The 24,575-nt window shown below is 42.3% G+C and overlaps 1 protein-coding gene across 1 annotated transcript; it reads right to left on the bottom strand.

Moving 5' to 3' along the window:
* Window positions 1–1,757: 1,757 nt before the first annotated feature.
* TTC5 (tetratricopeptide repeat domain 5) lies at window positions 1,758–24,276 on the bottom strand. Its single transcript, XM_073565013.1, has 10 exons — window positions 24,118–24,276; window positions 15,513–15,645; window positions 12,698–12,909; window positions 12,452–12,602; window positions 11,831–11,922; window positions 8,490–8,546; window positions 7,999–8,145; window positions 4,976–5,163; window positions 2,757–2,901; window positions 1,758–2,273 (listed from the first exon to the last, which is right to left on the bottom strand). The coding sequence occupies exons 1-10, from the start codon at window positions 24,166–24,168 to the stop codon at window positions 2,154–2,156; spliced, it is 1,296 nt and encodes a 431-aa protein (XP_073421114.1). The 5' UTR covers window positions 24,169–24,276; the 3' UTR covers window positions 1,758–2,153.
* Between the last annotated feature and the right edge of the window lie 299 nt (window positions 24,277–24,575).

Below are 24,575 nucleotides of genomic sequence, written 5' to 3'. Positions count from 1 at the left end.
TGACCAGTGCTGTGGGGTCGGAGGTTTAGGTGAGATGAATCTGTGCTGCACTTTATGTACATGCTCAGTAGTGAGGCAGTGCTGTGGAGTCGGAGGTTTAGGTGAGATGAATCTGTGCTGCACTTTATGTACATGCTCAGTAGTGACCAGTGCTGTGGAGTCGGAGGTTTAGGTGAGATGAATCTGTGCTGTACTTTATGTACATGCTCAGTAGTGACCAGTGCTGTGGGGTCGGAGGTTTAGGTGAGATGAATCTGTGCTGCACTTTATGTACATGCTCAGTAGTGACCAGTGCTGTGGAGTCGGAGGTTTAGGTGAGATGAATCTGTGCTGTACTTTATGTACATGCTCAGTAGTGACCAGTGCTGTGGGGTCGGAGGTTTAGGTGAGATGAATCTGTGCTGCACTTTATATACATGCTCAGTAGTGACCAGTGCTGTGGGGGTCGGAGGTTTAGGTGAGATGAATCTGTGCTGCCCTTTATGTACATGCTCAGTAGTGACCAGTGCTGTGGGGTTGGAGGTTTAGGTGAGATGAATCTGTGCTGCTCTTTATGTACATGCTCAGTAGTGACCAGTGCTGTGGAGTCGGAGGTTTAGGTGAGATGAATCTGTGCTGCACTTTATGTACATGCTCAGTAGTGAGGCAGTGCTGTGGGGGTCGGAGGTTTAGGTGAGATGAATCTGTGCTGCACTTTATGTGCATGCTCAGTAGTGAGGCAGTGCTGTGGGGTCAGAGTCAAAGTTGGGAGTCAGGGAAATTGAGGAGTCGGAGGTTTGGTTTACAGACTCCATAGCCCTGGTTGTGTGAGAGCTGTGGAGATTTTCAAAGATCAGATATTTCTTAAGTTAGTGCTACCAAATAGGTCTTTTTTTTTTTTTTGTTTTATCTTTACTTGGGCAAAAACGAGGTGGGAGAGAGTTTGAATTTTTTCTTCATATTTTGAAAAACTCCCCCCCCCTCACTTTTTACTCTATTAAATAGCCCTCTTAGGGGACTTGAAGCTTTTTGATCGCTTGCGCTATACATAACAGTGCTATGTATAGCACGAATCATGATATCCTATGACCACTGGCTACAAGTCGACGTTCACAGGAGGATGATAATGACAGAAGCAGGGGTCATCATCAGTTGTCATAACCTATCATGTGGAAAGAAAAAGTGGAAAATTCTGTGCTGCTGGTAGATGGTGCCAAATCCAGGTCCACACTAGGATATGCTTTTTTTTATTTTGTCTACGCGTTTCAAAGTACCATACTTCTTCCCCAGCACAAAAAAAAAAACATTTTTTTTCCTATATTTCAGTACATTGCATGGTATAATAAATTGTGCTGTTCAAAACTACAATTATTCCAACCAAAAAGATCCTTCATGTCGAGTGAGTCGATCCAAAAAACATACAGGAGCCCTGCCCCATGAAATAACATGAGGACAAGTGCTATGTGCTATCCGTCAAAACCAAGGATGACACTTGTCTGAGTTACATGGTGGTCTGCACGAGCCCCAAGCGCGATTATCATATCCATTTAGGCCCATATGTCAGGGATTGTACAGCAGTGACCGTTTTTGTGCATATACACCCTTCCTATTAGAGTACTTCCTACTAGGGAACTTCCTATTTGAATTTTTCCAGCAATCTTGCGAAACGCGAGAATTCACACAGTCCAATTCACCCAAACACCATAACAGATCCATGGCTGGCAAATGCAAGAAAAGCCACAAAAATAAAGTTCAGGAAAAAAAATTAAAAAAAAAACTATTTGTAAATAACTAAATTTTAATTTTATAGAAAAAAAATATTAATATTAATCTTCCTCTAAATATGAGGCAACAAGAAGTTTTGGCAAAATAAATAATCACAATTCTGAATCGGCATTATAAATACAACTACAGCTGGTAAAACAAGAGAGCAAAATAATAAGGGAATAGCGCAAACGTCAAGCAGTAAGGAATGTGGCCATGTGTTACAGGAAACCATTCTAGGGCATTAGAAAATTAATGGTATTGTACCAGATTAGTGCAGCTTGGAAGAGCCTGTGTTAGAACCCTGGAAGAGTCTATTCTTCACCACAGAACGTGGGGCGAAGCAAGTGATGCTACTGCCTGTATGTCCCCAATTCACAGCACCGAGGATAGGTCCCGCTGTTCTGCAGTCACTCGCTCTGGGGTCTGTACGCCACTGTGGCGCTGGCCTGAGTGCTTGGTCCTTGAGGCTTACCGTTCACCAGCAACCGGACGGGGGAGTCGACGCGAATACTTTGAAACACAAAGGTCTGGTAATAAAATGACACACATGGTTAGAATAAGGGAAAATTATAGTGTATTATTTAGCGCTCCCACCCCAGGTCCAGCAACAGCTCTCCATCGATGTCCTGGTTTCTGTTTGGCTGTAGCTAATCACAAACACTGCTGCAGTCAATCACTGAGCTTAGATGCTTTGCATGTATAGACAATACAAGCCATTGAGCTTCAGTATCGGCTGCACGTCTATCGATGTGATGTTATGCCTGCAGCCAAACAGAGACAGGGCAGCGGTGAAGAGTAATACTCAGTAGTTTTATAAGAAGAGGACAACCCCTTTAAAAGGAATGGACTCTAATGGTGCCACAAAACCTGAAAACCACAATCTGCTAGTAATATAATATTTATGAAGGAACAGCCTCCACAAAGTCATTAAATGATCGCTGTGTACAGTGTCCAGCCCGAACACCGAAGCATCCGACAGATTTTCTATCAGGCATTGATTAGAAACTCACCTGGCCTTTATGCTGAATATTATGTTGTTTCATGTGGGGTTCAGGGACGGCAACAGCGTCTGCAATGAGCACTCCCCAGCTTTCCACCATATTGTAAACCATTACAGCGTAACAATTTCCATCAGCATCTACAAGTCCAAATGTGCTAAAAAGGTAAAAAAAAACAAAACAAAAAAAAAACAAAAATTACTAAAAAAACAAAACCCCAAAACATGGTAGGTAGTAGTAAAACCAGAATTAAAGGGCTTTTCCAAGGGTTGTATATGGTATGAATGTGTGAAGTGTCAATATCACAAGCATCCTGTGAAAAGGTGTGGCACCATTTTTGGGAACAAAACAGTTACGTTTTACTATTCCTGGCAGCCCCTTTAACCTTTACTGATAGTTTGACTTAAGAGAACAAAATTATAATTATTGTTATAGATCAAAATGATCTTACTATTGTGATCATGATACGATCTGAGAAAGATTGGTTCAGACCATTAGAAACCTGTCTGTGGATGGAGCCTGTAGTAAAATACTTAATGGCCGCTTTCTTCCTGTTATTAGCGTTGCTCTGGTAGGTCTTGTTGTGTTCTACTGGATCCCACCACTGTTTTCTGGGCGGTCCAGAAGTCACTACTCCATAGAAGTCTATGAGAGCCAGAACAAGGCTCTAACACCTACACTGACAGCTTGTGATAGTTACCTCTAACATCCGGTCAGTCAGATGTTGCAGTCACAAGATAACAGATCTGGACTGCCAAGGCGTCAGGAGGATTAGAAGAGGGCGGCTGGTAAGTATATTACCAAGAGCCAGGGAACTTGCTTTATTGATAGCACTCCAGCGGTGAAAAGAAAAACCAAAAACCGCTGGAGCCGTGCTGGAAATCTGTCATTAGTAGCAATCCTCGTACGCTTTCTCTATGGGCATGTAGGTCATTGAGCGTTGACTAAAATGATGTCTTCATATCTGTGATTCAATGCTTTATTCCTGAGAAATCCATGGTTCTTAATATGTAAAGAAGCTGTTAAGATCTATGGGCGGGACATACATTATTTTAAATGAAAGGTAGAATTACCAGTGTGAGACATGTAGATCAGGAGAGCAAACTGCTCGTCATTACTTATCTCACTCTGCTAATGCCCCCTTTTATGTAATATGGAAGATGTGGGAAGGGGAAGAGGAGCGGCTGGAAGTGGTATTGCAGCACAATGCCAAAGTGAATTTAAAAGGCCTATGATGAGGCAAGAAAAAAAAAAATCCTATCCCCATCTACTTGACTGGTTCTGATTCTCTGGCACTGTCAGGTTTCGAGCATCAGCATCTGGAAAGGGGCATCAGGTGACCAGTACAGCTAATCAATGATCGGCAGCTGCCTTCACAATCCATCTGAATGAAGCTGATCGGCGGCCACTGATTGTCATGCAGTGCCTCATGTGGATGTTAATGCCCTGAGACTGGCAGGAAACAAAGTAATGAGAGCAGAGAACTGGCGCCAGTCTGATAGAGTAGGAATTTTTTTTTTCTTTTTCCCCTATCGCTCCATCCTTTCCCAATGACAAGAGCTGTTACAGTAGGGGAAAACATCACTAAAGTGATTTATCTGGCAAGTCAGTAAACATTTGGCTCAAATTCTGTTCATACTTGTGTCATGGTTGTGATTTTAAGCATAAAACCATAATAAAATGTCAAGTGTTGCTCGACAGACACGGAAAACTTGCAATGGCGATCACGGGGTTCCATCATTTACATGGGAAAACAGTACTGCATGCATGTGACACAGATGTGAACACAGCCTTAGTGCGGAGATGTACATTGTCAGTAAAATTTCCACTTATTCAGAATGCTGCTCCTTCAAGGAATAATGTAATTCTGTTTTGTTTTTTTTAAACAATGTTTTGTAACTTATACTATGATGATACTGGGAATAGCTCTTAAAAAAAGTAAAAATTAGCCTAGTATAATTGCAAAAAAAACAACAAAAAAACCCAAGTATTCCAACAATTATCTCTGTAGTCCTACAGTGCTGGGGTCCTGGGTTCAAATCCAACCAAGGACAACATCTGCGAGGAGTTTGTATGTTCTCACCATGTTTGCGTGGGCTTCCTCCGGGGTCTCTGGTTTCCTCCCAGACTAGTATTAAAATATATATCATCATTCATGATCACTCGTCGATTTGTCCGATTGTTAGTAACTCTGGCGTCAGTTTGTATATAAGGTACAGGCTATTACTCACAATGGTACTCGCTCCTCGGGAACCAGGCTGAATACGACCCTCCCCAGCACCACACTGCCAGGGTTTTTTCCTGACTGCAGAGCACTTAAGGCCTTTAGCTCTAGACCACCAGGACTTCCATAATGACCCAAAAACCCTGGATTTAAACTATTCAACATATTCTGCAGTCTTTTTCCACGGATCTTTCCCTGTATGAGCAGATTTAAGAACAAAGTTGGCACAGTGAGAATTAAATCTTTATAAAATGGAACTTTATGTAACAATTGTCCATCTTGTTTGAAGGTGTGGGTGACATGGCGACTTTTACAAGTCTGACGACACACATAAGGTGAGAAAGCATAACAAATGTGCTATTAGTATTAAATGTCTGCTGGCAAACGCAAGACGTCTCGTAAACAAAACGAATGAACCGGAGACTCTTATACCCATCACAGTACACGATGGTGAAAGCCATGGCCGGATGACAAACGTAGAGGGCTACGCTACATTTAGGAAGGACAGGAAAGACAGAAAAGGCGGAGGGGTGCGCATTTTTAATAAATCCAACTTTAGACCTGTGCTCAATGACGACACTGGAGGGCGCTGCGACAATGTGGAGTCCGTATGAATAAATGTACATGGGGATGGCAATAATGGAAAGCTGCTAATTGGAGTTTGCTACCAATCTTCTAAAATAGCTGAACAGGTAGAGGATGAAATGCTGCAACTAATTAAAAAGACAGCAAATACTAGGGTCCTTATAATGGGGGATGTTAACTATCCAGACATTCATTGGGACACAGAATCTTCTGGCTGTTCTACAAGCTGCAAGTTCTTATCCGCAAATCAGGACAACCTCTCTCAGCTGGTAGATGAACCAACCAGGGGAGATCAGCTGGATCAGGTTCTGTCAAGTAGACCAGATACAATTTCAGATCTACAGGTCAGGGAGGATTTGGGATGCAGTGACATTAATATGGTAAGTTTCAATGTAATTTTCAATAAATCATTAGAAAGGGGAAATACAAAAACCTGGAACTTTAGGAAAGCTGATTTCAACAAATTAGGGAAGCGCTTAACCATGTAGACTGGGACCACCCCATGGTAACTGATGATACCGAACATAAATGGCGCGTGTTTAAGGAAATACTACTAGGATCCTGCAGAAAACTTATACCCTCTGGTAATATAATGTCAAGGAATAAAAGAAACCATTACGGATAAATAAGACAGTACAAAGCTTAGTCAGACTAAAACAAAGGGCATTCAAAATCGTGAAAGCCGAGAATACAGAAACAGCATTTCAGGAGTATAAAGAGCTAAATAAGTAATGTAAAAAAAGAAGAATTCAAGCTAGCACAGTGATCTACAGAGAAAGAAAATTGCCAGCGACATTAAAATAAAAACCCAAAATTTTTATAAATACATCAATGCCAAAAAGAAAAAAAAAATACAGATGGTATTGGCCCTTCAAAAGACGACAATAAAATAATTTTAGAGAAGAAAAGGCTGAGATATTATACAAGCACTTTTCACCCAAGTTCACCAATGACCTGTCTATTCCAGTGATCATTCAACAAGGCAAAAATCAAAGTTCTCCACCTGATATAACTAGTTTAACACAAGAAGAAGTACTTCTGCATCTGAGCAAATTAAACACTGACAAATCCCCCGGGCCAGATGGCATTCATCCACGGATACTGAGGGAACCGAGCTTAGTAATTGACAGACCGATGTATCTCATATTCTTAGACTCTCTTGTAACAGGGTTGGTGAAACAGGATTGGAGGATGGCTGATGTGGTACGGATATTTAGGAAAGGTAAGAAGGTGGATCCAGGCAACTACCGTCCAGTAAGTCTGACATCAGTAGTGTGCAAAGTTTGTGAGGTCATTATAAGAGATTACCTGCAGAGATATATTGTAGGTAATATAATAAATAAACCAGCATGGATTCATGAAAGATAGGTTGCGTCTAACTAACTTGTTGGGTTTCTATGAGGAAGTGAGTGCAAATCTGGATGTTGGTAATGCAGCTGATGTGATTTATCTGGACTTTGCAAAGGGATTTGATACTCTACCACATAACAGTATACTTATATTGACGCTACAGAAGCAAGGGCTGGGGGGGGGGGGGGGGGGAACTATATGCAGATGGGTAAGGAATTGGCTAAATGACAGGAAACAGAGTTTCATAAATTCTACGTTCTCCAAATGGGATATAGTCAGCAGTGGGGAACGCAGGGATCTGTGCTAGGACCTTGTGGATGGGACTGAAAGTAAAGTGTCAGTCTTTGCCGACGACATCAAACTATGTAGGATACTAAAATCTGACCATGACAGTACAATACTGCAAAATGATCTGGATAAGATGTCTGAATGGGCAAACACTTGGCAAATTAGGTTTAATGTAGCTAAATGCACTTAGGACGGAGTAATCCTATTGCTGCAACACATCAAAAGGTTGTATACTTGAGACTACAGCACAGGAGAAGGACTTGGGTATTCTGGTTACAAGTAAGCTGAGCAGCAGTACTCAATGTCAAGCAGCAGCTGCAAAAGCAAACATGATTTTAGAGTCTATAAAAAAAGAGAAATAAAATCAAGAGATCCAAAAATCTAAGACCATACTAAGGACCACGGGACACTCATTGCGGGTGGAAGAAAGGCGATTCTGCCAACTAAATAAGAAAAGGGACTTTACAATTAGAGCAGTCAGACTGTGGAATGCCCTACCACAAGCAGTAGTAATGGCAGGCACTATAACAGAATTTACTAAAGGGGCTGGATGATTTTCTCAATACAGATAACATTGTGGATTATAGTTAAATTAGTGACAAAATGCACAATTGGTGGAGAAAGGTTGAACTTGATGGACCTAGGTCTTTTTTTCCAACCTATGTCACTATATCTCTCACCTACCCATTTCACTCAGAATAGTCTCCACCATATCCCTCATGCTACACCAGTCCCACTCACCTAAATCCTCAAGCTTACATCCATAACTATAACACAGAAGCAGAAAGATGTCCAGGGAGTTTATACCTTGTTGTTGAGAAGAGCATACAGCTTGCTCAGATAATCAAGCAACTGTTCTTCCCTCATCACAGGTTCAGTCCAAGATGGCTCTAGGGCAGCTGCTCGAGAAAATCCATCCAACGCTCCTTGGTAGTTCTCCTCATACTTGGACAACTGTGTGGAAGATAGTGCCATTACAGAGGGCTTTGTGCTACATGCTACACATTACCTGCTGAACCTTGCTTATATTGGTTCCTGTTACATTCATGAGAATTTTGGACAAGCTGCTCATATTGAATGGGGGAGCACTAGTGGCAACGGGTGCCAATTTCTTCAGATCTCCGAGGGTTCCAGATGCAATAAGCATTATAATAAAAATAATCAGCAAGGTATGTATAGTGAAAATAAGTACCTGGTGAAAGGTGATTATAAAACCAATGACAACATCAAAACTAAAAATTACTGCCATTTCCTACGAATGCAAATTACATTCCTGGATATTCAACCTTATCACTTACCGTTGCTCGATTGAGGTGCAAATCTGGATTACTGGAAGCAGTCTTGTCCACCCTCTCCTATGATATAAGAAATTTTTGTGAATCGGTATTCATTTCATAAACTCTTTGAATAAAGAACATAAGCTTCTATCCTTTCATGATGTTTTCCATATCATAACATTTCATTTCCTTAGAGTAGGTCTACCTCTAAAACATGTAGAAAGAGATGATTTCTAATGGTATTTCAGTTGTCCAGTGTAGCTTCCAATACAAAGAATGCCCAAGTTTTAAATGTGCATTCCCATGATAAAAATTAATGGCACATCACAGTGGCATTTTTACCAATCTTAAGATTATAAAAGACGCCGCTTTGTGGTGCAGTTACTGCTTTCACAGCAGCACTTGTCCACCTGGCTGTGTAGATAACTGTACAATTATATGACTGGAGCTATGCTACACTTCCCATCCACAGTGGCTAGGATGGGCATAGATAGACTGAAGGAACAGCAGCACTCAATTAGTGCCGCTTACCCTTCATCATTAGGGTTGATAATGTCCTACAGGTCAGACAAACATAAATCATAATGTGGTGGCAATATGCTATCACTTTGTGAGATGGCAATGCTCTTTGTGACAAAGTCACTGATAAAGTGCTGGAAGGGAGATATGTTTCACTACGCTTAAGCGTCAGCGACATAAAACCCAGAGATTTTCCTCCACCAGTGGGGTGAGGGGTTAAACCAATTGGTATAATGGGTTGAGTTTCATGTGGACATTCAGAGCGGGTGGGAGGATGTCCACCTTATCTCCACCCCAGGGTGTGGTTTGGGGCTTAAGGCCTCTTTCACACTTCAGTTTTTTTACAATCAGTCACAATCCGCCAGGTTTTGAAAAAAACGGATCCTCAATTTTCTTTTGAGGATCCGTTTTTTTTCTCCATTGACTTTCATTAATGGCGGATTGTGACGGATTGCCGTCCGTTGCATCCGTTTTTTTTGAGGATCCGCCAAAAGTTGCTGTCCGTCACACCTCTCTCTCTCTCTCGCTGCGATTCCTTTAAAATTCTTCATTTTGCGGATCCGTCAAAAAAAACGCATGGGTGCCATCCGTTGTCATCAGTTCTAAAACGGATCCAGCATCCGTCCTTTTGGCGGATTTTGACTGATGCAAAAAACTGAAGTGTGAAAGAGGCCTAAGTAGTTGGCCTCCAATGGCAGCAGGGTTCAGTGTCTGGAGAAGAACACTCCAGAGAAGTGTTTGTGCCCGTGTTAAAGGACCTGAACCGTGAACATTGCTAGTCTTGAGCAGGCTGATCCCCGCTAGGAGAGTCCAGTGTTTTGTTTTGCCCAGAGGGCCGTGTTTACTTTTTTCCAGCTTGGTTTATGCTGCAGTTAATAAACCAAGGATGTTCTTAAAGAGACCGTGTTCAATTTCTACCTCTGTGTCCAGCCGAGTAAGCTGATCTACCACACCGTTTACCGAAAGTGATTTAAACTGGTCTATAGCAGCAATATTTGTAATACATTTTTACTTTTACAGATTGCTATGGTTTTTAAAACTTATTTAACCTACTGAAAAGATAAATAAAATGACACAAATCTCCTTTTCAAATAACAATAAAAGAATGCAAGCAGGAGTAGTACCCCAAGTTCCCTAACAGATGCAGGAACATTGCTACAATTGTAGTTTATGGAATTTCACACTTAATTGGTGCATTAACCACAAATAAGACTCTTACTACTGGTATATCAGCAGTACCAGGCTATTAAAGCAGAAAAGGACAAAAGAGTAACCATGGACCACCAGTGAGTTTAAAAAAGATCATTTATTGAAATATTACATGTTATAAAATTATTACCATCGAATACAAACATGAGTCTACTAAAAAGGAAAAAAAATGTGCTGCTATACTGAAATCCAGTACATCAAGCAGATGTGCGCCAAAGACCGAAGCATCCAGTCTCAATGCGTGAACAGATTGAAGTGGGCCAGGTGGCCATAATCACAGATTGAGACAAAGGGAGATTAGCTAACTAAAGTGTTGCTTATCTATGGTTAGGGAGGCATCAGTAAAGCCCAACAGCGAAGCCCCAACGCGCGTTTCACGTGTTGCTTACTCAAGGGGAAGTACCAGGCTATTGCAACTTGTCGCAATTTATTACCATTACTAGAGTTGAGCAAATAGATTTGTGCTTTCTTGGTCCAGAATCCATTCTGGTCCTCTCTAGCAGTTAGACGAGAGCAGTCTACACTTCTTCGGCTGGCATCTGTGTCCGGCATCCTGGGGTCGTCTGTTACTAGGCCCCACAAAATCATGAGGTCACATCACAACACACATCATGACACTTAGCGACTAGCCCACACTTCTTGTCACGAGCCCTAGAGAATAGCCCATACTTCTTGTCACGAGGTTTAATAAGCGCAAGAAATGCCTGGGATACTAGTCCAAAAATGCCAGCTGCAGAAATGATGATTGCTTTGGTCTAGCTGTCACGGACGCCCGGACTGGACACTGGACAAGCTTAGGGAAAATCTTTTCAATGAACTCTAATTTTTTAGTAATAAAGCTAAATTAATAACTGATCATTTTTCATCACTTGTGGTGACACATAACTTACACAATATGAATTTGGATTGATTTTATTTTTCTTGATTACTGTTTAATTTCTACTAAACCAACAACCACTTGCACACATTCTGGTTAGTCATTTTTAATGTGCTCTGAATGCTATCTGCATCACTGCTCTATTAAAGTAAGCAATGAGGGATCAATGCATAGCGTACTCATAAATTCTGCAAACCAAAGAAAATTGGTTGCATGGTTCCTCACCGAACATTACCAGATGGTAAGTACATGATCGAGACTAGAGGCATTAAATCCAGTGAATAACCAAGCGACCGCTAATTTATGAAGAACTGCATGGAGGAAGAGAGTCTGCACTCCAACGGGCACTAATGATGGCCACCAAAACCAAGGTGGGTGTCATACCTGGTGACAGATGCAAATGACCTAAATGTGCTAGGAAACAAATGGTGGATGCTGAATATGGTCATTCCTACAAGAGTGCACATGTGCTGACCAAAAACATGATGTGTTCCGGATCTCTCGTGCACTGTAGAGGTGACTTCGGCGACTGGCTGCAGTGGATAAAGAGCCATGGAACCAAGGAGAGTAATTCAAGCACAGTGTATTTTTTTACAGCTACCGGATCCTGCGGGCAGAAGATTGCTGAAAATGAAACACCCTTTGAGTTGTTCCATAGTGGTTTCTTACCTTTCCTGTATGTTAGTCTTAGTAAGGTTACGAGTGTTACATGAGTGTATACAATAAATGTTGGCCTTATAGGATTCAAATAACTCACCGCTTGGACATATGCATTTAGAGCCTGCTGGGAAATTTTGGGATTTTGTCCAGTACAGAAGAAGAGAGAGAGATATGCATTGCCCAGGATGTCTGCAATGAAAAGAAAATATACAATGCAGAATCGAGATCACGTAACTACATGATACATCCAAAAATTGTGGGCTCTGGTGTACAGTAAGAAACAAATGGGGTCACTCCCACCCGAAGTCCTGCCACTGGTGCACACACAGTATAATACATCCATCGTCAATCTACCTCAAAGAGGCACTACTATATAGTGAGTGCAAGCCTCTGATGTAATGTGTTGGGCCACAGATAAAAGTAATTTCCCCATCTCCTCCATTGCAGGCGTCTGCAGGAATCGCACTGCACTCGGCTAATATCCGAGTGCAGTGCAAGGTTTCATGTGCACCCATAGACTTGTATGCGTGCGTGCCATCTTATTTTCGCCGCCATTCGCTGCATGTGCCGAATCAGCATAGGAAAATAATCACAGATGTGAGCGTCCCCATAGAATAACACTTGGCCGAGTGCAAGCCGATATTTTAGTGGATTGCACTCGTCTGATTTATTCGCTTGTATGAGCGATCCCTTAAGAGGCTGAAGGTACAGTACTTACACCAGGAGGTACCGTCTCTCGTGTCCATTTGGACGGCTCGCTTGGCTTGCTTTACACTATCCATAATATTCCGAGAGTTTTCATCAGGGTCCTGCAAGCGCTGTTGTCTCATCACCATCGAGAGGTTTCGCAGCGAAACTTTGTTCTTACACTTCAATACCAAACATGAAATTAAAATAGGGTGTACATCTACAGGACTGGAGACACAACATCACTACAATTTGCCTGTGTATTGTCAAAGCTTACGTGATTCAAGGCACCCAAAAAGCAAGTCTTCGCAGCGGTCACATCCATTTTCTTCCAGTATACTTCTCCAAGCTCATTCCAAGCTTCTACTAGTCCTGGATCCAATTTTACCGCCTTAGAAAGCGCTTCTTCTGCTTCTGGGCAATAGTTGGGATTCACATTCAAAGCCCTTCCTTTCAGCATTAAAAAGAAAGCCTTGTTCTTCCAGGCATCTATGAAATAAGACATAAATGGGGACGTCCAGTCCACTCTTAGTCCATGTTGACACTTGCGTTTGTCAAAAACAGATCTGTTGCATAACTAATACAAACAGAAACATGGGGGCCCCTTATATATGTCCGTTTTTGGAATGACAGTCAAAATGTCTCATTCAAAATATTTTTTGTTTGTTCTAGAACCTCAATTCCACGAAAGTTGGGACGCTGTATAAAATGTAAAGATAACAAGAATGCAATGACCTGTAAACCTCAACCACTTTTTATTCAGGGCATAGAACACAGCTCAGACAATGGAAGTTATGACCCCATTTTATTTGAAAAATGAACTCCTTTAGGAATTAACAGCAGCAACAACTTGAAAAGTTGTGACGTGCCATGTCTACCATTGCGTAGCATCCCCTTTTTAACAACATTCTGAAAACGTCTGGGAAGTGAGGAGACCAATTACTGGAGTTTGGGGAGAGGAATGTGGTCCCATTCTTGTCTGATGTAGAATTTTAGCGGATCTAAATATTTTTCATTGTGGAATGGTCCAGACTGCAAGTTCATTTCCCAAACTCTTCTTCCGAGAAGCCATGCTGTTGTGATGGATGCAGTATCGGGTTTAGCTGAAATATGGAAGGTCTTCACTGAAACAGACGTTGTCTAGAAGGGAGCATATGTTGTTCTACAACCTCTATATAACCCTAAGCATTGACAGTACCTTTCAAGAGGTGTAAGTTGTCCATGCCTTAGGCCAGTGTTCCCCAACTCCGGTCCTCATGAGCCACCAACAGGTCATGTTTTCAGGATCTCCTCAATATTGCACAGGTGTTTGAATTCTTGCCTGTCCAGGTGATGCAGTTATCACCTGTGCAATACTAAGGAAATCTTGAAAACATGACCTGTTGGTGGCTCTTGAGGACCGGAGTTGGGGAACATCTGCCTTAGGCACTAATGGAGTCCCATACCATCAGAGATGGAGGCTTTAGCACTGTGCACCAATAACAAGCTAGATGGTCCTCGCTTCTGGAGTTCACAGGACAGTGTTCTTGATTTTCATAAAGAATTTACATTTTGATTCCCATAACTACAGAAGTTCTCTGTTCAGCCTCAGTCCATTTTAAATATGCTTTGGCCCAGAGAAAGTGGGAGCGATTCTGGATTGTGGTGATCTATGGCTTGGTCTTTGAATGATACAAATTTAAAGAAGACAAACCTGTCAACACTATTCTTTAATCTAAAGATATGCTGTAATACTGATCAGGTGGACACTTCTGGTGAAGAAATCTGCTTGGTTGTTCTTTAATCCCTATTTGAGGTTTTCTGATCATGATATTTCGGTGCCCAAGGGCTGGATTGTACACCAGGTCTTCTCATCCCTGTCTGCGATTCCTGTCCTCGCTGCCTGCCTCTTCTGTTTGAAGACAGGATTTTAAAAAGATGAGGCAGGTCACTGAAAAAGCAGTGACCCGTCACTCATAGATCGGTGGCAGGCTGATGGACTGGGGAATCACAAACAGGAAGGCGACAACCCAATGTACAGTCCGGCCCCTGTGCACCGAAATCTAATTAGAAGAAAACTTCAAATGGTGATTAAAGGAGAATAAATTGAGTTTATTCAACAATGGTATCAATTTAATCAGTATTACATCCCCATCTTTACATTACATTACAAAATCGTGCGGATGAGTTACTTTTACCTTATATTTTTGGACTGCACCGTGAACTGTGTTCACAGACAATTTCTGGGTGTAGTCCTCAGTCCATTCAGTGATTTGCATGACTGAATCAAGACAGTTTTTAATTCAGTGCCATCTGACAACCCATTAGATAACAAGTACCCAACATTAACCTTGTCCCTTATGCACATGGCTTTCTCCAGCATCTCAATCTTTTTCTGATATTATATGAGAGGATATTCAAAAGACTTTGCAATTTTACATTAAAGAACATTTTTTTTCAAACTGTTCCAGAATTTTCAATGCAATTATTCAGACTGGTGAGCCTCTGACCATCTTTGCTTGGGAGAGACTCTGCCTCTCCAACATGTACTTTTTATATACAGTCACTTTACTTAGTTGAAAATTGACCCGCCAGCTGTTTTTCATTTGTACCACTTTTGTCAACCTGGTCACAACTTATTTGAGATGAATTGCTGCCGTCAATTTCTAACAAAGTTATTTTATTCAATTGAAATGGGGAAAAAAACAAACAAACAAAAACTGATTTTCATCTCCTAATCTCTTTTTGTTTTGACTAAAACATGGCTATAATATTTCTATATAATTGTATTATTGATTTCTTTACATTTTACATAGCATCTCAACTTTTTTGGAATTGGGGTTGAAAAAACGGACATAACAGAACCAAGATGTATCTTGATCAATGGGGCTTCTCTGCTTCCGCTTGCATCATTTAGGGAACAGATTCATTTTTAACATTAATCCCTCCCATAGGTTTAAAAAAAAAAAAAAAAAAAAGGAACATAAAAGTGGAATATGAAAACACAAAGGGTAAACATATTGCAAACAATAAAGAGTTAAAAAAAAAAAAAAAAAAAAAAAAAAAACCACACAAAACACTAGTCCAGAAGCATTACAATGGTTTTGCGTTACCATCAACCTCATCCATTAAAACGATTGTTTGCTCCATTTCTTCCTTCACGTCATATTGTTTCCGGATAGCATCTTCCACACTGTGGGTTTCAAAATAGTGGTCCCGGAAATGATAAAGCTTGTCTACTAGTTCCTGCAAAAGAAAAGTAGCTGCTAAAAGACACATGCACTAAGATATTCATCACTGCTTTAGCCTCTGTCAAGTTAGATCGTGGGGGGGGGGGGGGGGGGGGTTCACATTATAGCATGCAATACTGCAACATTATTCCCTTGAGCACAAATTGCAAAATTTGGGGGCAACTTGTATTTGTGCAAAAATGTTGCAACTTTTCATGTTTTTACACCAATCACATCGGTCAGAAGAGGTTGTAGCAGCTATGACCCCTCCTGATCAATGCGATTGGTGTAAAAACATGAAAAGTTGCAACATTTTTGCACAAGTACATCATTTACACAATAAAAGCGGGGTAAATTATGGCAAATCTATTTCAGGCCTTTAATGAAGGACATTTCTTACATTAGCGCACAGCAGCAGAAAAATGCGCCAATTTCATTAAGAGGCACATCTTACTCAAGTGCTCCATTCATTTAGGGGGGCACGCAAAACTCCAGCCTTGAGGAATCAGGGCCATACACTAGACAGTCTTTACAATACGCCAGAATTTGGAATTTGTACTGATAAACCACACTCAGTGACTTCCCGTCACGCCAAAGAGAGCAGCTGCACCCAACAGCTCATAATGGAAGATAATGGAAGTCCTACAGTTAGGTAGCATAGATGTAACCTGCGGTTCATGCTGGATGATACAGTGTGGGTTCTCCATGTCTCTACATAGCATAAAAGCTGCATTTTTTTCCTGCATACTTTCTACAGCTGTCAGCACCAAACAACAACAAAAAAATTGTTATGGTTTACACGGAAATAGTCACCTTGAAAATGCGATTTACCTGCAGACAAAGGGTTGATATTCAAGTAACAGCGTTACATTAGAGCCTGGCCACCATACTGAAAGTGCGACTACCAAGAGAAAGGAAGTTAATTCTCTCCCTATAGCTGCACTTTCAGTAAGGCAACGGTCACACGGTCACTATTTTACATCAGTATTTGTAAGCCAAAACCAGGAGTCGGTGAGAAATCCAGAAGTGGTGGATAGAATAATAGCACAGATACAAAAAAAAAAACAAAAAAAAAACAAAAAAAAAAAAAACACAAAACACAGGTGAGCAGCGCCTTTAGACCCATAGTATGAAATCACATCCACTTTGCTTGGACCAAGAGTTGCATTAGATTTTCTGAATAACAAAAAACACGCAGTATTTACGCTACATGGAAACATGACCTTGTTTACATAAGGCTTTTTTTTTTTACCAAAAAGTTAAAACTAACTAAAAAACGGCATAATTTTACCATCAATTATAAGATTCACTATACGTATTATTTTACCCGTGTCTCCTGGAAAAAGAAAAGTTTAACTTATAGAAAATCTACTATGAAAAATGGTCATGCGCAGGGGGTCTTCATGTGGTGCTCTGCTTACATATTCATCTGTAAGGCTTCTGACAGGTCACTGATCCCTCACTGACCAGCCCCCTATTTTATCGGCTGAATATTATTTGGTTTGAAAAAAAAAAAATTTCAAATTCGGCAGGCTCCTGCACTGTAGCATCTATCGGATCGCCGATTGTCTCCACCAAGGTGGCGCCAGTGGCATCTATCGGCGATCCGATAGATGATACTGCGCAGGCGCCATCTTGGTGGAGACAATTTTCTTTCCCTATGGTAAAATGGGGCCAGCACTGTTTTGAGAGAGAATTTTTTTTTCCTGAATGCATGTATATCACCAAATAAAATAATTACATAGCTATTATAGATGCGATCATGCTACAGTGCCGTGCCCTCCTACTGAATGTGAATTTTTTTTTTTTTCAAACCATATTATATTCATTATGTAAACTACGGGGCAGATAACAGAGGTATCAGTGACCTGTCAGCAGTCTGCAAATACCTAATCAGAGCACTATATTATTATTATTATTATTATTTATATAGCACCATTGATTCCATGGTGCTGTACATGAGAAGGGGTTACATACAAATTACAGATATCACTTACAGTAAACAAACTACCATTGACAGACTGGTACAGAGGAACCAATCACAAAGCATCTTTCATTTCACCAGAGCTGGTTAAAAGAAGCTGAGCTGTGATTGGTTGCTATGACCAACAGTTTTCCCACTTGACAACACTTCAGCAGACAAGGACATGGTAGGAGAAATCTAGCATCCCTGGGAACATAAGCTCCCAGTCATTGTCTGCCCCCCCTGAAAGGAGCAGAGAGCACATGACAGAAATGAATCCCCCCCTCCTGTACCCATATATCATCACACATCCTCCATCCCGTAGGCACATCTTCCCTCTTAAAAGGGATCATCGGTATGGAAGTCAGAGCAAATCCATCCAGCGCTTTGGTTCTGACCCAAAGGTCTCTTAAAGGGATCATTGGTATGGAATTTAGGGCAAATCCACTCAGCTCTGTGGTACTGACCCCAGACCCTACTTAAAGGGATCTCCTGTATGGAAGTCAGGGCAAATCCATCCAGCGCTTTAATTCTGACCCCAGGCCTCTCTTAAAGGGATCCCCGGTATGGAAGTCAGGGCAATTGCTTTCAAATGCTCTGGTACTGACCCCAGGCGCTCTTAAAGGGATCTCCTGTATGGAAGTTTGGGCAAATCCCTCGGTACTCTGATTCTGACCCCAGAGTTCTGTTAAAGGGATCATTGGTATGCAAGTCAGGGCAAATCCACTCAGCGCTCTGGTTCTGACCCAAGTCCCCTCTTAAAGGGATCCTCGGTACAGATGTGAGGGAACATCCACGCTGCGCTTTGGTACTGACCCCAGGCCTATCTTAAAGGGATCTCCGGTATGGAAGTTATGGTAAATCCCTCAGCGCTCTGATTCTCACCCCAGGCTTCTATTAAAAGGGATCATTGGTATGGAAGTCAGGGCAAATCCATTCAGTGCTCTGGTTCTGATGCCAGGCCTCTCTTAAAGGGATCCCCACTATGGAAGTTAGGACCGTTCCACTCAGCGCTCTGGTTCTGACTCCAGGCTGACGGGATGATGTGGGGGATATTAGAGGTAGTTGTCCGGTGGCTCTGGCTGACGGGATGATGTGGGATATTAGGGGTAGTAGTCCAGTAGCTCTGGCTGACGGGATGATGTGGGATATTAGTGGTAGTAGTCCGGCGGCTGTGACGGGATGATGTATTAGGGGTAGTAGTCAGGTGGCTTTGACGGGACAATGTGGGATATTAGGGGTAGTAATCCGGTAGTAGTCCAGTAGCTCTGGCTGACGGGATGATGTGGGATATTAGTGGTAGTAGTCCGGCGGCTGTGACGGGATGATGTATTAGGGGTAGTAGTCAGGTGGCTTTGACGGGACAATGTGGGATATTAGGGGTAGTAATCCGGTAGTAGTCCGGTAGCTCTGGCTGACGGGATGAAGTGGGATATTAGGGGTAGCAGTCCGGTGGCTCTGGCTGACAGGATGATGTCGGATATTAGGGGTAGAAGTCCGGTGGCTCTGACGGGACAATGTGGGATATTAGGGGTAGTAGTCTGGTGGCTCTGGCTGACGGGATGATGTGGGATATTAGTGGTAGTTGTCCAGTGGCTCTGACTGGATGATGTGGGATATTAGGGGCAGTAGTCCGGTAGCTCTGGCAGACGGGATGATGTGGGATATTAGTGGTAGTAGTCCGGCGGCTGTGACGGGATGATGTGGGATATTAGGGGTAGTAGTCAGGTGGCTTTGACGGGACGATGTGGGATATTAGGGGTAGTAATCCGGTGGCTCTAGGTGACGGGACGATGTGGGATATTAGGGGTAGTAGTCCGGTAGCTCTGGCTGACGGGATGAAGTGGGATATTAGGGGTAGTAGTCCGGTAGCTCTGGCTGACGGGATGAAGTGGGATATTAGGGGCAGTAGTCCGGTAGCTCTAGCTGACGGGATGATGTGGGATATTATAGTGAATGTGGCTATGCGGAGTGGGCGTGGCTCTACACATATACATATATATATATATATATATATATATATATATAGAAAATCATTTATAATTTGTTATAATTAACCGTAGTTTGTTACTATGCCCGGGCAGCGCCGGGCTCTTCAGCTAGTAAAGAATAAACAACAACCACAAGATGGTTTTCATCAACCCAAGTATCATTTTAATCAGTGTAACGGTCCCAACCTGAGACTGTCTGTAGTTACTGTGATTCCTCACATAGCAAATAAGCACTGTGGATTCTCCGGTGTCATGTGACTGCGAGCATGCAATATGCATACTTATGGCCACAATCAGACTAGTTGGGTGGGACCTTATTCAATGCAAGTGTATTGAGGGAGGCCAGAAACAGTCTAGTTGGAATGTGGCTGGCATTATGTATATTGCATACCCACAGTCACATGACCGCTGGACCTTTAACAGCCTGATTGTATTACCCAATTAGGTGTGTCTATTAAGTTGTGTACATTGTTTTTTTTATGCACTGGATTATAGAGTTTTTGGGGATCTTTCATATGAACTCTGGTTATCTTTCCATTGTTCCTGTATAGGCTTATATGCCTATGGGCGCTTATCTATTTGTTGAGCACTATGACACTTTATACATTTGTGCAGAGCAACACATTGAGGGTTAATCTCCTCCGGTGTGTTGACCAATACACAGCTCTGGCAAAAATTAAGAGACCAATGCAAAATGTTCAGTTTGTCTGATTTTTCTCTTTATAGGTATACTTGAGTAAAATGTAAATTGATCTTTTATTCTATAAACTACTGACAACATGTCTCCGAATTTCCAAGCACTATATTTTGTATTTTTTTTTCTGACAAAGAAAAATGGTCAAAATAAAAAAAAAAAAAAAAAAAAAAAAAACAACACAACAAAAAACAAGGTTTTCAGACCTCAAATAATGCAAAGAAAACAAGTTCATAATCATTTAGGAACAACAATACTAATGTTTTAACTCGGGAAGAGTTCAGAAATCAATATTTTGTGGAATATCCATGATTTCTAATCACAGCTGTCATGCTTCTTGGCATGCTTTCCACCAGTCTTTCACACTGCTTTTGGGGGACCTTATGCCACTCATGATACAAAAATGTAAGCAGTTCTTTGTTTGATGTCTTGTGACTATCTATCTTCATCTTGATTACATTCCAGAGTTTTCTTTTTTTTTTTTTTTTTTTTATTCCAATCAATTTTTTATTGTAGGAAGTTACATTAGAAAAGGGAAAAAATTCAGGTATCAATGGCATTAATACACAAAGAGAACAACGCTGTAACACGTGGTAGTAAATCCTTTGATTATGATTCACATTTCCCATCACACCACCAACAATCATGTCTGATACAAGTTACAACTTTTTTTTTTTTGGTTAATCAACACCTAATACGTATAAAGGCAACCTACCATTTACTCTTTAATCCTCAAAACGAGGGTTTCAAACAACCAGAACCAGAGAGTAAGAAAGGAAGATAAGAAAGGGGAAGGGAGGAAGAGGTGGGGGGGGAGAACCATGGATGGTTGCAAAGAGGCAACCAGGGAGGGGGGGGAGCTAGGGAATTAGATGGCGTTCAGGGTAGCCCGAGCAGTAACAACAACATAGATATAAACACCTTGAATATTGACATGTGGTACGGATGAACTCCCTGCGTAACACTCTCTTTGACCCTATTTGACCCATTTTATTAATCTCAGACAGTTTGCCCTGGAAACAGATGCCTGACAGGGGATGCATATACAGAGTTTAGCCACGTGTCCCAAGTCTGAAGTATTTTGTTTTTGGCGCGGATGGAGTGAGCCAGACAGAACTCGTATTGGCAATGGAGATTAATTCGGTTATATAGTTCAGCTAATGTAGGTGTCTTTGGGGATTTCCAATAGCTACTTATGCAATATCTGGCAGCAACTAGAATGTGAACCAATAATCCCCTGGATTCCCAAGAGAACTCCTCTATACCCACGTTTAGCACTGCCAGACCCGGATTCGGATTAATAGTATTGCCTGTCAGCTCACCCATCAGGCCAAACACCTCCAGCCAGAACGAGAAAACCTTGGGACAAGCCCACCAGCAGTGACCAAGAGTACCCCTTTGGAGGCAGCCCTTCCAACAATGTGGCGAATAATTTGGGAGGAACTGTGCTAAGTTGGCTGGGGACCGATACCATCGCAGGTGTACTTTTTTCAGTTGCTCCAGATGATTTATGCACTTGCATTCCAGAGTTTTCAATGAGGTTCAGGTCTGGAGATTGGGCTGCCCATGACAGGGATTTGATGTGGTGGTCCTTCATCCACACATTGATTGATGTAGCTGTGTGGCATGGCGCATTGTCCTGCTGGAAAAACTAGTCCTCAGAGTTGGGGAACATTGCCTGAGCAGAAGGAATCAACTGTTTTTCCAGGATAATATTATATGCGGCTTGATTCATACGTCCTTCTCAAAGATTAACCTGCCCAATTGCAACCTTGATGAAGCATCCCCAGATGATCACCGATCCTCCACCAAATTTCACAGTGGGTGCAAGACACTGTGGCTTGTATGCCTCTCCAGGTCTCCGTCTAACCATTAGATGACCAGGTGTTGGGCAAAACTGAAAATTAGACTCACCAGAGAAGATTACCTTACTCCAGTCCTCTATGGTCCAATCCTTATGGTCTTTGGCAAACTTCAGCCTGGTTCTCCTTTGCTTCTCATTGATGAAAGGCTTTTTTCTAGCTTTACATGACTTGAGCATTTGCCATTCCTTTTGTAGGTCACTTGATGTCATCCTGCGGTTGCTGAGTGACATTCGAATAAGATGACGGTCGTCCCGGTCAGTGGAGAGGCGTTTTCGCCCTCTGCCGGTCTGCAGCTTTGTTGTCCACATTGTCTGCTGCTTGACCTTGTTGTAATGGACTACCAACTTGGAAATTTTAAGGATGGAGGCAACATGACGCTCACTGTATCCATCCCATATCTTTGGTATGGTTAAAAGTTATTTTTTCATTCCTATTCCTTTGGGATATTACTAGCACTTGTTTTGCCATCCATCTTGTCCTATTGCAAGAAGATTGTGAACACCCCAGCAGGGTTTTTTATACTTTCCTTCGTTAAATAAGATTTGATTCAGGTGATCACCTAATCAGAAGCACATTAAGTAGAATGAGGTGTACTCTGGTTGGAATTCAACTGACACTGGAATGGAGTGGCTGTCAGACATGGAGAGAAGCTGATATTTATAAAACTGTGCAGTGGTCTCTTAATTTTTGCCAGAGCTGTACATTTGAGTCCTGTATCAATATTATAATAAGCTGTATTTTGTGTCATTTGGCTGAGGCTCTAATGTGGGCTACTGTACACTATATAGGTCATTCCATTACTTTTTAATGTTTTTTTTTCTGGCTTGTTGTAGTACCAATCAAATATTGTTGTAATTCTAGGGGATCCCTGTTTACATGGCATGTTACTTTTCATCTTTATGGTTCCGTCATCAAGACTGGATAGAAAAATCGCTGGTCTTGAGGAACAAGGGTCAAACTGCCCTAACACATTATACACGCAGGAACCGCTGACAGCTCCATGCATAAGAGGATCTGACTAATCTGGAAAGAGTTAAAACATACAAATAAAAGTCAGTGAGCCTAACTGCAGCTTTACCTGCCGGTAGTGTGGTATTTAACTCTATAACGCAGATCAGAGAACAAGGTCGGGCATGCTCACCTCTGCTCCATCCATTGTCTATGGGACCAGGGGAAATAGCCGAGGGCTGGATACAGACCAGAGTACAAGGTCGGGAATGCTCACCTCTGCTCCATCCATTGTCTATGGGACTAGCGGAAATAGCTGAGGGCTGCATACAGACCAGAGTACAAGGTCGGGCATGCTCACATCTGCTCCATCCATTGTCTATGGGACTAGCGGAAATAGCCGAGGGCTGGATACAGACCAGAGTACAAGGTCGGGCATGCTCACCTCTGCTCCATCCATTGTCTATGGGACTAGCGGAAATAGCTGAGGGCTGGATACAGACCAGAGTACAAGGTCGGGCATGCTCACATCTGCTCCATCCATTGTCTATGGGACTAGCGGAAATAGCCGAGGGCTGGACACAGTTCTCGTCACTCTCCAGATGACAGGGAGCGATCAGTATCACCTATTCTATGGATGTGGAACAGCTCATCTTTAGGAATCCCCCTGTGTCTATAGATAACAATGTGGGCTACTCACTGCACCTAGTACAAGGGGTAGAACAGTCCCTGATTGGATTCTGGGTGCAGGGCGGCATGCCTTGCACTATGCTGCTGGGAGCACCTGACAACAGTAGTGTTTGCTCCTACATCACAGGCTCCAGTTACACCCTGCACAACCACACAGCGAGCGACAGTCGGGGTTGCTATAGCAACAAACACTAGGGGAAGAAAAAGTGACAGCAGAGCAACTGTGCAGCAAGAAATGGCCGGGGCTGCAGTGTGCCCGCACAGCCAGCAACTCTATGGGGTCAGTCTGTGAGCACAGCGTCCAGCACTAGTCCTCAGGCCGCAGCCCCTCACATACCTGCAGTCTGTCCCGCACTTCAGCCTCTGTCTCCACTCCCCCTTCTGCCATAATTTCGGAAGAGGAGACACCAAACTGAAACTCTTACTGGGCTAAAGGACCTTTGATGATGTCATGAGCAGGACCATGTGATCAGTCACGTGTGGGGGAGGAGCTTCGTGGTGATTTGTTATGATGTAAAAGTGCAATCCGCTTATTTGGCTACACACTGCTCTGTCCTGTATACTACACACTGCTCTGTACTACACCACCCTACACTACACCCCCCTACACTACACCCCTACACTACACAGCCCTACACTACACCCCCTATACTACACACGCCTACACTACACCCCCCTACACTACACCCCTACACTACACCCCCTATACTACACACCCCTACACTACAACCCCCCTACACTACACCCCCCTATACTACACACCCCTACACTACACCCCCCTACACTACACCCCCT

The sequence above is a fragment of the Dendrobates tinctorius genome, unplaced genomic scaffold (genome assembly GCF_039654945.1).
Source record: "Dendrobates tinctorius isolate UK_male_01 unplaced genomic scaffold, ASM3965494v1 ptg000516l, whole genome shotgun sequence".
Lineage (NCBI taxonomy): Eukaryota > Metazoa > Chordata > Amphibia > Anura > Dendrobatidae > Dendrobates > Dendrobates tinctorius.
This window is presented reverse-complemented; position numbering and strand designations above follow the sequence as displayed.